The 17762-nt window shown below is 40.3% G+C and overlaps 1 protein-coding gene across 1 annotated transcript in view; it reads left to right on the forward strand.

The window, feature by feature from the left end:
- The first annotated feature begins 505 nt into the window (after window positions 1-505).
- LOC115472085 (heparan sulfate glucosamine 3-O-sulfotransferase 3B1-like) overlaps window positions 506-17762 on the forward strand; it is an 84236-nt gene continuing 66979 nt past the window's right edge. The window contains exon 1 of the mRNA XM_030206168.1: window positions 506-1327. Coding sequence (XP_030062028.1) covers window positions 804-1327 — 524 coding nt within the window. The 5' untranslated portion in view covers window positions 506-803. The remainder of the gene's footprint in view (window positions 1328-17762) is intronic.

Genomic DNA, 17762 nt, shown 5'->3' on the forward strand with positions numbered 1-17762 from the left:
AAAGCACATTCTGCTAAATTAATATATATATTTTTTTTCGAAACGTTTTTGGCTGGCTTAATTTACAACATAGTCACTTTTCACTCTGGGAGCTCCTCTTAGCCCGTTATCTCTAGGGATGTCGTTCTCTTAAGTTGAACGCCCGGCGGAGCTCAGGTTCAATGGAAGTGGCACTGCAGGAAGTTGGTGAATGGGACCGGCCACACGCGGCACCACCGCAGCTCCTCCGGCTGCAGCAACCACACAGCCAGCCCCAGCTCAGACTGCAGCAGCTTCCCGCAGCTGCAAGAGCTCTTTAACGGCTCATTAGCCAATGAGAAACACTAATGACCTCCAGCAGCTAGAACCTCCCGCCCCTGCCGCCTATTGGTCCCCTTTGATCAACAAATGGCTAATTATCATAGAGGGGCCTTTCTCCTACGTATCTCTCTGCCTGTCACTTATTCGACTGTGCCTGCCTCCTGTTAGGAGCTGGCTGGAAGCGAGAGGCTCGGGACAGACAGCATCTCTGCCGGTTGTTTGGCATCCAGGGGGAGGCTTTTGAGGAAGGAAAATATTTTCTCCCCTTGCGTGCCTGGTTAGCAGAAAGTTTCTTTGCTCTGCTCGCAAGAATGGACACAGACCGGGGATCGGTAGTATTATGCTCATTTATCCGGGTAATTTCCTAGTGGGGGATGTTTGCTCGCTCTCTGGGGGAGTCTGGAGATACTGGCTATTTTATTCAAGGGGGAGGTAGAGGGAGGCTGCAGAACTTTGCCCCCCTCATCATGTACTGAGTGAATCATGGTTCTGCAAGAAGCCACATGGAACATAACGTGATCTGCTACTGCGTGGATGTCAGCCCCTTCCACCCGGTGAGACGGAAGCTGCTGCTCGTCTTCATCATGCTCTTCCTCTGGCTCTACCTTTTCTACTGCTGCGCCGGCTCGTGTGCCGCCGCCGTCCCCAGCGCGGTCCTGCTGGGCTCCCCCAGCCTCGCGGACAGCCAGCCGGGAGCCGAGAAGCCGCGGCAGAGCGGAGCGGGGCTGCTGTCCAAGCTGCTGCTACTCCGGGCTGTGCAGCCGGGCACAGCGCCCCGATCCGCCTCCCCGGAGCCGCCGGAGGCCGAGGAGTCTGAGCCGGCGGCGGCGCTGGAGCCCAGCCCGATCTCCAGCTTCTTCAACGGTTCGGGCAGTAAGAAGCTGCCCCAAGCCATCATCATCGGGGTGAAGAAGGGAGGTACCCGGGCGCTGCTGGAGTTTCTCCGGGTGCATCCGGACATCAGGGCGGTGGGCGCAGAGCCGCATTTCTTCGACAGGAACTACGAGAAGGGCTTCGACTGGTACAGGTACGAACTGCTGGTTGATTTGATTTATTAAAAGGGAAGAGCGCCCAGCAGCTCTTCGAGATGCCGTTTCTTTGGCAATAAAAATAAAAACGCACCGATTAATACCTCTTAGTTCATTTGTCTTCTTTTTGTCTTGGTGCTTGAGCGGTCAAATGCCTAGCTCTTCTTTCAAAATATATTAATACTTGACGGGGATCGTGGCTTTGTTTTGACGTGAATGATTCATTTTTTTTCTCTCTGAGAGTGATGTTTTTGCTGCCATGAGAATCCTAATTGTATCCACTGAACGTTTGATTTTTTTTTTTTTTTTTTTGTATTTTCCTTTCTTCACCCACATTGTCAAAGTCTGGTGCCCTTATGCACCATTATTTAGATTTATAGGCAATAATTTATTTGATTCAACTTAATCATGTATGTTTCTTTTTTTGGGGGGGTAGGGGGAAGGGGCATTGGGCAGAACGTAGGTTATATTGGTACTGAAATTACTAACACTTCAGATGTGTCCTACAAAATCCTACGTTTAAGAATGGGTTTTTTGGGATCCCTAAAGACTTTCTGGCAGCTGGGTATATTTTACACCTCCGATAAATTCGCGGGGGACAACTTTTGCTCTTTGATGATCCATATTAAATCAAACAATTTATTTAAGGTTAGGATATATAAACTAATATTTTTAATACGTGAATAATGAAAGTTATAAGGGTCTCTGGTAACACTGTCCACACAACTTTTAAATGTAAACAAAAATTATAATCGTACAGTATAACTTCTCTTATTTTAGGTTCCCCTTATGGGAACCTTTAGAGAGATGCACAACAGTATAGAAAAATCATACCAGGCAGAATATTTCTAGGGTTTATTGACTGGCATGTGTATTGCGTTAACTGGGACAGTTTCATTCCTCAATACATTTTTATAATTAATTCTTAAAATATTCAGATCCAAGGTTCAGGTTTGCGGAGGGGAGCTCTCTCCCTCTCGGGGTAGTTTGAGGCTTTCTTTAGTGGCTGATTTTTTTTTTTCCCAAACAGAGCCTTATCGATAAGGCTTATCATCAAATCCGTATAAAAAGTCAGGCGAAAGACGGATGTGTTAGTGGAGGAGCAGTGATCTCTGCCGAGGAAAAGCGAATACTGCATCTCCTGCTCCACGGCAGCTTCAAGTAGAAATCGACTTGTTTTGAATTAACTCTGTGGCTGAAATTAATACTTCGAACGCATTTATCTTTAAAGTGTCAACGTCATAAGACCGATCCTTTGAAAAGAGGTAGCCAGTGGTTTAGGTCAAATTAATTACACTAGTGGCCTCAGTGCAGAGAAAGAGAAAAAAAATAAATAGCAAAACCCTATTAAACTCGAATTGCTAATCCCAGGGTTCAGAGAGAGAGATTTCAGCAAGAGCAAGTTCCTTGAATTGCTAGACAGAAAGGTCCATCTCAAGCAGCAGAATGAGTTTGGTTTGAGTATTTGTAGATTTCGGAAAGGAAAGCTGAAATATTAACTCCCCCCCCCCCCAAAAAAAAAAAGAAGAAGACACTTAGCACGCTCCCTTTACCGCTTGTATTGCTATAGTGTTCAAAAACATGCGACCTGTTTTCCTGCTGATACAGAAATGCAATCTGTCTGGTTAATACTTTACTAGCCAGCTTTAGTATTGCACAGCTTTATTTTTAAAGATAAAACTTGCTCTTACATTTTCTAGCCTCCCGTTACCCCATTTTTAATGGGTAAACATTAGGAACGCTGGTTTTGCCTTATCTGTTGGATCGTTTCCTTTGTCAAGAATATCTTAAGTGTCTCATCAATTTTATTTTTTCTTTAAACGCTGCTGCCAGTTGGTAGGTTCTAAAAGTATTTTTTTTTAAATTATCAACACACAAAAAAGGGAACCAGGGGGTGGAAATAGAAGATTCTGTAATCACGGGGTATCCAAAGTTGTTCCACCTTTTTTTTCTTATTGTAAATTTAAAAAAAAAAAAAAAAGAAAAAAAATTACTGAAAGGTGCAGAAATATCGATTTTTGCCTCTGACCAAAAGAACCTGCTCACAAACACTTTTTTGTTACAGGGGGAAAACAAGTGTTTGGGAGATTGAGATAAAAAAAAAATAGAAAAGGGGAGGGGGGGGGGGAGGAAATATGTGAACATAAACTTTTTGGACACTGAAACAGTTGTGAAAAGGTTGAGGGTTTGGAAAGGAGAGCCTGCAGAAAAAGTTTCAAATTGGTGAATGATTGCTTGTCAGATTATTCTGGCAACTTTTTGGTAAACGTCTTAAATGCCTAGATCACTTTTTCAAAAAAAAAATATATATTCAACTTTTCCTCAATGGACTTTACCGTTGCCTTCCAGAAACTGACCCAGCAATTAGCCACAGTTTTCCGAAGCAGTGCATAATGTATTACAATGTGTTGTGTGATTCATTAGGGACTATGATTAATTCAATTAAGTAGTCTATTTTTGAGTTTGCTGTAGTTCAGTAGTAATTGCACTAAAACAAACTGAAGATAGCTCTTGTCCAATTTCTATTTTTTATTTTGTAGTTTAGTCCAGACTAAAAGTACATAATGAGAATTTGTGCTGATTTTTGATAACAAAATAGTTTACAGCGTTAGAACCTGAGAAAACATAGGTTTTAACAGTGGAGGCAGTGGTGTCTAAGAAACTGGGATATTACTTTTTATTATTAAACAGCCTTTTTAATAAAACTATATATCTGAGATATCTGCTCGAGCTATTTCTCTTTTCATGATTGCTCTGCAGTATATCAGGCTTGTAACTGGTCTGTACAGTTCTCACTGTATGCCAAAACTATATTTACACTTTGTATAATTAATCATAAAGCAAACTAAAAAAATAATAATTTACCATTTGGAAAAATGGTATACAACAATAAACCCCCTTTAAGACAGAAAAATATGCCCTTCTTCTGAAATAGAAAATTGACCTGCTACGTGTGTGCATGATTTTTAAGTGGCTTGAAATTTTGGGGGCAATAAATATTTAATGCCTTCTATTAATATGTTGCATAGCAGGATTGTGTGTGTTAGCGGTTCTCCACTGTTCTCATTTTGCTTAGTAAGGGCCACATATGTGTTAACCTTGGAAATAATGACTATAGGTTTCAAGTAAGCTGCAGGAAAGAGTAAAGCCAGTCCTATACCCCTCCCAAATCTACATAGGGAGCAAGGCTGTCAGAGTGATGGGAAGCATTAACTGCCATGCTAATCTCTGCTGAAAGAGCAGCCTAAGAACAAAAATGTTGTTGGAGTAAGGTAATTGTATGGAAAAAAAATGTAAACTTTTTATTAAAACTCGGTTCCAAACATCTCAGCTTAATTTATCCTCTACTTCCATCCTTACTGCCTGCCTGTAGGCCACAAGGATGCAATTTAAAAACCAAAACATGAGAACTCTGCTAATTATACCTATTTACATAAAACTTCCGAACTCTCAGCTCTACTTGGAAGAGAGAATGTTCCTTATCCTGTGTTTTTATTCAAAGTTCAGTGTTGGCACTGTTCACTATTGTTTTTAGAGCACTGACTTACACAAATCCACATATTTAGTTACAGAGGCCTCAAGGTTTGTAACAGTTATTAAATTGAAGGGGTTTTTTTCACTGCCCATAGTTCTTCTACATCTGTGATAGAGCACCAGATTTTATATAGAAAATATTTCATACCTACTACTCCTAAAGGGTCATGGTTTTATTTATAACGAGTTAAGATAACAGCAAGGTCACAACATAAAACTTAGTGTCTGTTGTGACTGAAGTGTAAGATGCAAGAAACGACTTTCTCTTATTTATCCTGGTACAGTGTTGTGCATACTATATTCTATAAAATGACTCATAATTGTATAGATGGAAAATTCTAGATTACTTCACTGTACACATCAGCTTCTGTGGTCAGCTGAAGGATAATGAGGGTAGGGAAAATGAGAGCACTGGGTGTAGAACGTAACTAATGGAAATGGAAGAACTTGTCATTGAAAAAAATATTACTTTAAAATGTACTTTTATCTGTGAATGATCTATACCTTTTTTTTGTAACTACCATTAGGGCTTATTCTCTCCCCCCCCCCCTTCCAAAAAGTGAAGCAAGGGGCTTTTCTGTGTATGGGGAAAAGGGGCAATTTTTGTTTGAACGTTTTGCTGTGACACCGCCTTTAGGTGAAGTTCTACAACTATTGACATTGCATTCTGTAGCAATTTCTTCTACAGCTGCAGGGAGGAATTGTTAGGTTTTCTTGTGGGCATTAAGTGTCTCCTGGATCAGTTTCTGCACAATTTGTGGAGCTGGTGGTGATATACTGGCCACTCTTCATATTTGTCTGCTCACCATTTTGATTATGCCACGTTTTCAAAACTTGTATAAACTGAATCAAGGCGAAAACCCTTACTCATATGAATAATGGTTCTATACTGCCCCACACCACCTTCCAGGGAAACAGCAACACTGGAACGGTTGAGTAGCTCATGGTTTTATTAAGTTAGTTTAGTTTGATAGAATAGTTTTGCCACTGGGAAGATCCAGAGACAAAGCAGTTAAATTCTTGACGCTGAGCGCAATTAGAGTTTGTAATAGAATAAGAGCCTCTTAGTATTGACCCCTTTCTGTTGGGTTATGCAGACTCTAATGTCTGTGTGTGTTTGGTTTTTTTTTTTCCCCTCCCCACAAAAAAAAAGTTGACTGATGGCTCGAGATTAATACAGGAAAAGAAACAGACCCCATCTGCTATGGATTCTTGCAAGATTATGACACCAAAAGTTCTATTCAGTTTCCGGATGATCTGATTCCGTATCAGTTCTGCAGTTTCACCTAAGTTAACATATCACATGTGCCATAAAATGTGTCTTATTGTTCTTTTAAGTTGATATGATTTAAAAGGTTTTGCATGCCACTGTTCAGTCAAGAAATGTTCAGTACAAAGGCGTTGCCTCAATTTTTTTTTCTTTTTATTTTCATGCTCCATAACAAACCTTAGCTACAATTTTTCTGTCACTTCTGCAAACAAATCTTACTGAACACCGATGTTTTTCTAAAGTTGTCTTTTCAACAAGTAGATGTTGGGACACGTCTACTGTTTTTAATATCTGCTGATACTCATCTGTTGTAGCTTGTCCATCTGTTCATGGTCTGGCTGAGGTTATAGTGGGGGAAAAACATTTTAGATTGCAAGTGGAGTCCAAGGTATTGAGGATTGGTGATACCTAATGGTCAGATTTCAGGTGCCTGTGTACCAGGCATGGAGAGAACTGTGGCTGCTGATCAAAGAATTGTCATTATAGTGTTTATTACATGAGAAAAGATTAAAACAGATATAGGGAACATGAGTAATTATATATCATGGTGGCAGTTCTATAAATTGGAGCCTCAGTTTAGATCCTGAATGCCATGTGCTGAGTACGAATTCTATAACAGCATCTTGGCGCTAAGAGTCTACTAGTGTAAGTTTGCAGTGACATACCTATGTATAGGCGTGCCCTCTTATGCCATGTACACCAAGTGACATACCATGCTCCACCCATGTGTATGTCCTCCTTGCAGTTAGGCTTATAGAAGAGTACCTAGTGCACATAAAGGCATATTTTCAAAGCACTTAGCCTTCCAAACTTCCATAGAAACCTATGGAACTTTAAAAGGCTAAGTGCTTTGAAAATATGCTAAATAGTGGCCCTTTTATTAAGCCATGTGGCAAGTTACCACCTGGCTACCGTATATGGCTCTTGCGGTAATTTCATTTTTGGCGCATGTCTGATACACGCGACCAAAAAATAATTTATTGTTTCGGACATGCGTATCAAACACACGCCAAGTGGCATTTGATGCGCGTAGGTCATACCACCCGGTTACCACGTGAGACTTTACTGCTAGGGCAATGGCTGGCGGTAAGGTCACAGACCCAAAATGGACGTGTGGCAATTTTGATTTTGCCACATGTCCATTTTTGGCAAAAAATGTTTTTAAAAAGGCCTTTTTTTACTGGCGCTCTGAAAAATGGATCGGTGTACACCCAAAACCCGTGCCTACACTGGCCATTTTTAGCGCACCTTATTAAAAGGACCCCATAGGTGCCTAACTGTCGATTCATGGTGCCTCTGGCATGCGTTAAGTGGTGTAACTCTAGACACCATTTGTCTTCTATATTTACGTTTCGTTATTTCCTGTGTTACCTTTCCCTTAATATCTCCAGGATAGAAGCCTGCAAGAAAACTACTGAGACAAAAAATGAAAAAAGAAAAACCCTAAATACTGTTTAACATCCATTATCTTCCACACCTACCCTAGCTGTGATCAAGTGCATAAACCCTTTTCCTTAAGTTAGTCACCCTCATCTATAACTCCTGTTACCCTGTCTGATCTATTTGTTAATATGTTCCACTTCAGTTTTTACTCTTTGCTGCCTATTAAGATGTTTTAACATGCACTGTGTTGACATTCTAAGTAGCCTGCTATAATGTGTAATGAAATTGCCTGTGTCCCAGTTATATTTGCCGTACACTGCCTTGAGTGAATGTCTTCAAAAGGGTGGTAAAGCCAAATAAAAGCATAATTGCCCCCACTAGAAGGTACCCACAAGTATGAACAGTTCACTGTGTGTGGATAGTTAAGTGAAAACATTAGGAATACACCTCCAGTTTAGTAAAATATTTTCAAAGCACTTAGCCTTCCAAAGTTCCATAGGTTTCTATGGAACTTTGGAAGGCTAAGTGCTTTGAAAATATGCCTCCTTTTAAGGGGTCCTTTTACAAAAGCTCACTAGCATTTTCGGCATGCGCTAAAAATAAGCATGTTCTAAACACTTGAGACACCCATATATTCCTATGGGCATCTCTAGCATTTAGCATGTGCTAATCATTAGCGCAAGCTAAAAACGCTAGCACACCTTTGTAAAAGACCCCTTCAGGGCATGAAATGTGCCAGTGAATTTTGAAAAATGAAGTTCCAAGGATTCTTGGATCTGGCAGTATAGAATATATTTATGTATGTGTCTTTATCCAGGGGTGTGTGCACAAATTCATTTTATCCAGAGATGTGTCCTTGTTAGAATCTTTGAAAATTTGGTATGTGTAGGGGGGCATTTTCAATATGACGTCTAAGTCAGACTTTGCATATGTTGCACTAAGCATCCCAAATGCAAATAGGAAATATAGCCATTTTCAAAACTGCAAAACATCTTTTTTTTTTTCTTCCTTCCTAAAAATACCGTTTGTAACAAGGTTTTGTGCTCTATGCATTTATTTTTTTCAGGCCATTTTTGGAAAAAAAATGTACAAGTGAAAAATATAGAAAATCAAACCATTGGGATGTAGGAGGGGCCAACATATTTTTAGCAGACTGGTCCTCCAGACATCCTAGGAGAGCAATGGGGCACCCTAGGGGGCACTAATGTGGACTTCATATAAAGGCTCCCAGGTTCACATCTACTACTACTACTACTACTATTTAGCATTTCTATAGCGCTACAAGGCATACGCAGCGCTGCACAAACATAGAAGAAAGACAGTCCCTGCTCAAAGAGCTTACAATCTAATAGACAAAAAATAAATAAAGTAAGCAAATCAAATCAATTAATGTGAATGTCTGCTGAGCCTTCCAAAACCCACTACTCCCCACTGTACACCACTACAATAGCCCTTATGGGTTAAGGGGGGTACCTATATGTGGGCACAGTGAGTTTCTGGTGAGTTTTGGAGGGCTCACAGTTTCTACCACCAATGTTACAGGTTGGGGAGGTATGGGCTTGGCTCAGCCTGTCTTCGTTGTACTGCAGCCACCACTATACTATTCCAGGGACCTGCTTGCTGGTCTAATGGACCTGGTTATAACATCTGAGGCTGTTGTAGAGGCTTTTGAGTACTATTTTTATTCATCTTTTTTGGGGTGGGAGGAGAGTCAGTGACCACTAGGGGGAGCATGTGGGTCATCCCTGATTCCCTCCAGTGGTCATCTGGTCATTTAGGGCACCTTTTTGTGTCTTTTATTTGTTATAAAAACAGGTATAGACCAAAATGGTGAAGTTTTCACCCTAGACATTTTCATTTTGTTCCATTATAAGTGTAAGGCATGTCCCCTTGTGATTTGGACACACTGCAGACAAAATGCATAGATAAATGTCTGCAAACTAGCTTTTAAAAATACCGATTTGGGTGTTTTGAGAAGAAATCTGTCCAAATGGTGCTTTATGACACTTTTTTTTTGGATGTTTTTCTTTTTCGAAAATGAGCCCCATAAGGCACCAAATAGTGAAACAGTTGCAGGTGAAACACCACAAATAGCCATCTCAGTTTATATTTATTAGATAGAGGAGTGTGGTAGCCGTATTAGTCCACTCTTAAGGGCAACCTTCGAAAGCTAATCAAAAAATGTATTAAGTTATGTCCAATAAAAAAGGTATCATCTTATTTTCCTTTCCTTGTTTTATTTTGTTTGATTTCTATTGATATTTATTAGATGAAATCGTCTTTTTTTTTTTACAACGTAAATCGAGGCAGTGTACAAATAAAAGTTAAGAATGTTTGTTGTATGTAATTCCCATCATAAAAACCAAGTATACTGTGAAGACGGTCAAGGGTAGGGAAAGAAGTGGGGTGAGGAGGGGTCAATTGAAGGAACACATCAAAAATCATAACAACGGGAATCATGTCATTGACTGCAATCTGTCTCCCTGAGCAGGTGGAAGGAAATGTTCCAAGTATTTACGTTAAAGTCCTGTCAAAGTAGGCAAAAAATATTAAATGAAGACATGGTCGTAAATAGTGTCACTGAGTTAGTCTAGGTTTTTTTTTTTCCCATTAAAAGGAACTCCTCCAACTTTAATTTGTATAAACAAGAAGGACTCTCCCTTGTTGTAAAAAACAAAACAAAACTGAATTGTCCTTGCAGATGTCATAGTACTTTGTTTCACAATGGGTGCAACCGAGAAGAGGCACCAGAGGAGGACTCCAGGATTTCTACCCTCTTTTACGGAATTAAGTGATTTAAGTCTTCCTTGCAAATTTGCCTGCACAGTCTGCTCACTGTCCTTCATGATGAAGCACTAGTTGTAAAGTTTTAGTACTATATGCAAATCGTGTTTGTTTCCTATTTTGTAGTCTTACTTCTAATACCGAGATGAATGTCAGTATTTACCTTCTTAATGTTCTCCAGGTGTTGTAATTCTGACATAAAATCCCACTACCAAAAACATTATTACCATGTCTTTCAGTTTCATAGTCCTGTAACAGGGTAAATGTGTTCAGTCTTGTGTAGACGTACAGTAGGTGTTGGTTGAGTCTGCCCTTGCTGTGTATGAATGTTTGATCTGTATTAGTTTCTCTCGGACTCTTTTCGTGTTCAGGCCTCGAGTGTCTCCTGTGCCTCTCTTGCGCTTACACTGATCTGCTAGTTTTATAATTTACCACATTGTATGTGTGACCCGTTCACTGTAAATGAGTGATTAAACCCTGAATAGATTTCCACTTTCACTATTTTCCGTGCAGAGAATTTCTGTTGTCCATTGATGATTTTGTAGAACAGACCTTTTTCCTCCCTCTACTTTTAATGGCCTATAGAATAAGAACTCAGATTGCAAAGTTTTCTGTATTTTTTTTTCTATTTAGAAAACGTTTGCAAACCTTCAGTAAATGTAATCCCGAATGAGAGCGACACAGATGGTAACAGTTGCAGGAACTTGTCCATCTCGTTCAACTGGGGCCTTTTTTTTTTTGTTTGTTTCAATGTTAAACCACATTTTAGACTGTGTTCGTGAAGTGACAGTAACTAAGGAACACACTCCCCCATGGGCAGAATTTTAAGATTAGTGTTCTGTCAGTGTGATGGGAGTACCTAGATTTTGCTGAAATGTTATTGCACGTACTACACAAAGCATATTTCAAGCATAAGATTATAGCTTTGTTTATAATTATACCTTGCATCTCAGTTGACTATTTTACCATGTTACAACAGCAGTTTAATTTCCAAGCTACACCCACAATTGTCTGCAGATCATTTTTTTTAAATATCTTTTTCCAAGATGGATCCATCTTCAAATTAATAGAACTTTATATAATATGCATGTTTGCAATGTAATATTTATGAGTTAAGAAAACCCTGCGTCATTAAGAACCAGGGTCACACTCTAAAACTGGAGAAAAGTTAAAGGAGCAGTTTTCATAAAATAGAAGAATACTATCCACGTTAATAGGATGTTAGTGTTTTTTAAAATTTCTGTTTTATTTCTATACTGTGTCTAAATCCCCCCACCCCTGGCAAAAAAAAAAGTTTGAATTGCATTGTAAGTAGTTTGGGGGGTGATTCTTAGGAACTGACAAGACCAAATATTAAGTATGAAATTAAACCTCACATTTAAGCAAGCATCCAGTGTGTATGCTTTAAGGGCCCTTTTTACTAAGCCACGCTTGTGATTCCCGGTGCAGCAATTCCTATGGGCTTCCTCTCATTTGCCATGCAGGAATCGCTAGCGCGACTTTGTGTGGCATTTGGTTCAAGAAATTGTTAAGATCACTCACAGTCCTTTTTGTGATGTCATAGATAGTTCTTGTGACATCAGCCACATATGATTGGTCAAAGGTGGTTTGTGGCATTCCATGTTAAAAACTGCTTTAAAGTGGTAAGAAAAAGCAGCCTCAGCAGTGGAATAGCCAGGGGGGGCGGGGCGCCAGGGGAGCGGCCACTCCCCCAAATGGAGTTCTGCCAGCGCTGGCACCTATTTTTTTTCAATGTCTTGGCACCGGCGGAAGTCCGCTCTCGCGCCACTCTCGCTCCCCCCGCGCTGTCAACGTGGCTTAGCTTCTGAGCCTCAGCCAGGCTTTCCAAATGAGATGTGTTTAGTCGACCCGTATTTATTTATTATTGGGATTTTATTAACTACCTTTATGACGAGAGTAGCAAATTGGAGACTCTTTTACTAAGATGCGCTAAGAAATGGGCTGGGCTTAGTACATACTAACCATTCACTAAGCCCATTTCCAGTGCATCCTTAAAATATGGCATTTTTTATTGTACAGGTCCTGCACTAATTTTTTAATTGGCATGAAGGACTTACAAAAATATGCTGGAGCACTTACCAACTCCTATGCAGGAGGCACTAACCCCAAATTCTACAAATGGCGCTTAAAATTGTGCATGCAAATTTGGGCATGTGCCCAATTTGCATGTGCAATTTAATTAAATGAACTAATTAGTGCTGATAATTGGGACCTAACAATCAATTATTGGCTCTAGTTGGTATTAATTTAAAGTTATGGGCACATATTTACACGCCCGGATCTGTGCGTAAATTTTACATGTGTTCCAAGAAGGGATCAGGGGCGTTCCTGCAGTTTATGTGTGTTTTACAATTAAGGAGATCTGTGCCTAATGTAGGTCTGAGAATTTGCACCAGAGTTCAGTTGATGTAAATGCTTGTACCTAAAAGTAGTTGTGGATCCTGGCGCTATAAGTGCCACCTAACTTTGGGGCCCTTTTACTAAAGGGTTGTTGAGCGGCAATGGATCCCCGTGGTAGTTCCCACCCGCTAGCATGCACCTTTTCTGGCACTACAAAAATATAGTTTCTAACATTTTGTAGTGTCTGTGCTTAGCCAGTGGTAATGGTTTCCCGCTGCACCTTATGCTTGGAATAGACTTCCTGAGCCGGTACGTCAAGCTCCATCTCTGGCCGTCTTCAAATCTAAGCTAAAAGCCCACCTTTTTGATGCTGTTTTTAACTTCTAATCCTTATTCACTTGTTCAGAACCCTTATTTTATCATCCTCACTTTTAATATTCCCTTATCTCTTGTTTGTCCTGTTTGTCCTAATTAGATTGTAAGCTCTGTTGAGCAGGGACAGTCTCTTCATGTTCAAGCGTATGGCGCTATGTACGTCTAGTAGCGCTATAGAAATGATAAGTAGTAGTAGTAGTAGGGTTATTGCAGGAGCCCTTTCCAGCTAATCACAAAGATATCATCGCCTTCCTTTCAAATCTACCTCTTCAAAAACTCTATGAATAACCACATTGTACAACACTATTGTAACTCCACCAAAATATAAATAGTACGCCAATTTGAACCAAAACCTGTTTTGGGATAATAGTGGGATACAAGAATACATAAATCTTAAGCAAAAACAATCCCTGATCAGGTTTACGCTTGGTGAGGGGCAAAGAGAAGATGTTCATAATTCGTCTGATAAGGACAATGACATTTTTCAACAGGATCCATTGAAAAGTGCTGGAAAATGAGTGCATAAGCTATGTTTCCACTGTGTTCTTCAGTTTTTACAGTTTTTTTTTATCTGTCGTAGGCTTCCTCAGTCTCTGCCTTTGCTTGTCACTTTGCTAAGAGGTTCATAGGGGCTGTGCCAGACTTTACTCTCCTGAACCCTGTCTTCAGGAAGCTAAGCCTTCAGCTGAGTTATGTGCTGTAGGGACTTAATCCAGAGTTAGTGGACATCAGCTTGACTTGTGTTGATAGTGCAACAAGTAGGTTCATCTGCCAGTCAAGACCTGATTTTGGACTCCTTACTTTCTCTTCTTCTTGCTTTCTTTTCCCTGAAATAGGGAAAGGGAAATGGGACTTGATATACCGCCTATTTCAGATTCTAAATGGAATGTTGCTACTATTTGAGATTCTGTTGCTACTGTTTGAGATTCTACATGGAATGTTGCTATTCCACTAGCACCATTCCATGTAGAAGCCTGCCCTTGCAGATCAGCAACGCGGCCGCGCAGGCTTCTGTTTCTGTGAGTCTGACGTCCTGCACGTACATGCAGGATTTCAGACTCACAGAAACAGAAGCCTGCACAGCTGCATTGCTGATCTGCAAGGACAGGCTTCTACATGGAATGGTGCTAGTGGAGGAGTAGCCTAGTGGTTAGTGCAGTGGACTTTGATCCTGGGGAACTGAGTTCAATTCCCACTGCAGCTCTTCCTGACTCTGGGCAAGTCACTTAACCCTCCATTGCCCTGGTACAAAAATAAGTACCTGAATATATGTAAACCACTTTGAATGGAGTTGCAAAAACCTCAGAAAGGCAGTATATCAAGTCCCATTTCCATTTCCCTTTCCCTAAGAACACTAACATGTCTACAGCACACTTAGTAAACAGGGTCCCTAGTGATGAAACTTCAAACTTTTTTTCTGTTTCATATTTTCAAAGGGTTCAGATGTGTTTGTTTTAGAGGAAATATGTATTATAATAGAAATGCATCTCTTTTGAGGTCCTTTTACTAAGCTGTAGTAAAAATGGCTTATTTGTATTAATGACCATGTGCTACTGTGGTGTTCATTTGCCGGTACACAAGATATTTATTCAGAGCGGAAAGAACTTTCAAAGTCCACTTTTGTTCCCGTGCTGTTTGTTTGGCATCATTCAATGAAGATTTATCTTTCTCAAGACACGGTTGTTTGACATCACTGGATGATTGACTACCTTGGATTTAGATACCATCATTAGACCACTGATGAAGACATTTCTCGCCGAAACACGGACCGTGTTGGGTCTGATTAATAAAGTAAAGTTGAGATGCTTCTATTCACGAAGGCTCCTTGTGCTTTTTCTTAGCTCTTTGCTTCTCCTTTTGCGCCTTTGGTTTCCCTCTCTGTCGTGCCATGCGTTTAAAAAAAATTATCGTATGTGCAGTTACTATCACCCATTTTGTAGACAGTAAGGGCTCATAAGGTATCCAAGTGCTAACCTGTTAGCTCAGCTACATTACCACACGTTAACTGGTTAACACAGGAATGACCACTCTCTGCCCCTGACACACCCCATGCCAAAGCTTTTTTTAGCCCATGGTTAATGCACTGATATGGCAGTTACTGCAGGATGCTTGCACGCACCTCGTGATACACCATTTTACGATTGCATTAGCTGTGTATTAGCTCAATGCAGCTTAGTAAAAGTGCCTTTTTATTAGTTGTAAGTTAATGTTGTGAGAAACAGTGACCACACAGAGAGAAAAACTGGGAAGTGAGTTGTGTCCTTAATTACATCTTCAAAGGCAACCTAGTCGATGTTAGGATATTGCTTCTCAATATAACTTTTTGCAGCATTTTCTTCAAATGCCCTCCGTTGAAAGCCTATAACTCTGGAAGGGCTCCAGATAGGGTGTCCCGGCGCTGTCGATTACATCTCAGCTTGAGTGGTTTACTAATATTCCTATGCAAGTCCTACTGAAAAGATTTAAACAACCAAATCACAAGACCCACTATAGAATGAAGTTTTTTTTTTTTGCTTTAAAAAGATAATTAGGAGATGCATTCCAGAGTTTCCTGTTTTTTGTTTATTTTTTTGTGCTTCTGTTCAGTTTATATTATTAAAAAAAAAAACAAGTTTCTGGGTGTAGGGGGAGAATAGACAATCCAGTTTTCTTGTTCAGTAGCTATCAGTAATTTTTTTTAATGTCAGGCTGCTCTTCCTCTTTCTTACCTGTCCCAGTTTGGGGCTATTTTTACAAACTCCTCTTCTTTCTTTCCCCTTCTCTGCCGAAGTGTCCCATAGATAGAGTGAAGTTGGGGGAAACCCTAATGAGGCTTTTGTGGATCTCACCTTGCATAAGATTTAAAAACCTTTCATGCATTGCTTACTAGGCAGTGGGCAGCAGAAGGATGTATGCGTGTGTGTGTGTGGTGTGAGGTCCTGGTCTGTTACCTGCTTATACCGGTTGCAAATTAAGGGCCTTTTTTATCCAACCGCGATTCCCAGCGTGGCAATGCCGACAAAGCCCATTCACTTTGAATGGGCTTTATCGGCAATGCTACGTGGGGGAATCGCTAGTGTGGTTTGGTAAGAGGCCCTAAGTTATAACATGGTACATTAGAGTATTTTGCATATTTTAAGATTAAAACATTACTGAGTATTTTTTTTTTTTTGAAAGAGCACAGACGCTTCTGGTCAACATTTAATGCCAGACTTTCAGAATTTAGATTTGAAAAATATAATGCATATTTCACAATGAAACGTCTTTACTACAGCAAGCAATATTTAAAATTTAGGGGCCCTTTTTACTAAAGCATGTTAGAGTTTGCAGTTACCGTATCTTAATGTAGTAAATTAATGTACAGGAAGTGCAACTTTTGGGGGGTATGCCCAGCATGTCCTTTGCAGGTCCGTCACTAAAATGCCCATTAGCATATGATACGCTGGTTATAATTAGCATAGAGGTGCTAAGTGGACCCACGCTAACTGCACAATTGTCATTCAGCTGTCCTTTTACCAAGCTGCAGTAAAAAGGGCCCTGTGGTAGTGGCAGGGGCCATTTTTCCTGCATGCCAGGGCCCTTTTTACTACAGTGGGTAAAAAGACCCCCCCCCCCAAAAGGCCATGCGGTAAGGGCTCCCGCAATAACCCAACATTAACCGTGCAGTGCGCTTCCCAATTACTGGTGCGTTAGCGCCACTGCAAAAATTCTAAAAATATTTTCCGGCATGCTGGAAATGGCATGTATTCGGGCCAGAACTACTGCCGGAGGCCGTGTTGGGTCAGTGGTAGTTCTGGGTTGCTGAGCGGCAACCTTTTCATAAAAGGGTCCCTCAGAGCACAGTAAATGCTGTGTGGTTACTGCAGTATACTCGCAACACTCATGATCTGCCTAGTTACCACTTCCGAACACAAAATGCCCTTAACACATGAATTTTTATGTGCTAGCTATTGAAATAATGCAAAAACTGGTTACTGCGCTTGCAGGAAGCACTTCACGCTAATTCATGTGTTAACTGCCTAACATGCTTTAGTAAAAGGGCCTCTTTGTTGAAAATACTTGAATATCAGTTTTATCTTTGGTGTAGCCATAGACAGTGATAAAATATTAATTGTGTTTTCATGGGCCGAGTGAGTATTGCTATTGAAATGAAGATTTGTGGACCATATTTAAACATAGCAGGGACCTCAGCCGATGCCAGTAGGGTAGAGTTGAATTGTGCATTTTTTTTTTTTACTTCAGGGGAAACTATGGCGCTCATAACCTTGCATTTACTCCAGGCTTGCTTTTTATGCTTTCCTCTGCATTATGGATATTTGCACGTTACACCATTTGAAGAACTGACCTTCAGGTTTCTCCCCCGCCCCCCCCCCCCCCCAGCGGTCCCAGTATGGCTCATCTTACCCATTTTCTGTCATGTACACCAGGGCAAGGTCACAGACTTTCAGTTTGTTTTGGTTAATTGTGATAAAACAAACGGTCGCCCCATTTGTGCATTCCTTGATTGGTGTAACAGCGTGTGACTGACAGTCACAAAAACTGATTTTTCAATGTAAGAGCTTAAATATTGGTCAGAAATGGAAACAAGCCTTAAGTATCTTGTCTAAAACATTAAAACCCTTTGATTTATATTTAGCATATGTAGAACTTTATTTCAAAAGAGAATCTATATAATGCACCCAAATGTAAATGTTTTCACAGATTCCTTGTAATCCTGCTTTGGCATAAATTTTAAAAAAATGTTTGCA

The sequence above is a fragment of the Microcaecilia unicolor genome, chromosome 6, assembly GCF_901765095.1.
Source record: "Microcaecilia unicolor chromosome 6, aMicUni1.1, whole genome shotgun sequence".
In the NCBI taxonomy this organism is placed as follows: domain Eukaryota; kingdom Metazoa; phylum Chordata; class Amphibia; order Gymnophiona; family Siphonopidae; genus Microcaecilia; species Microcaecilia unicolor.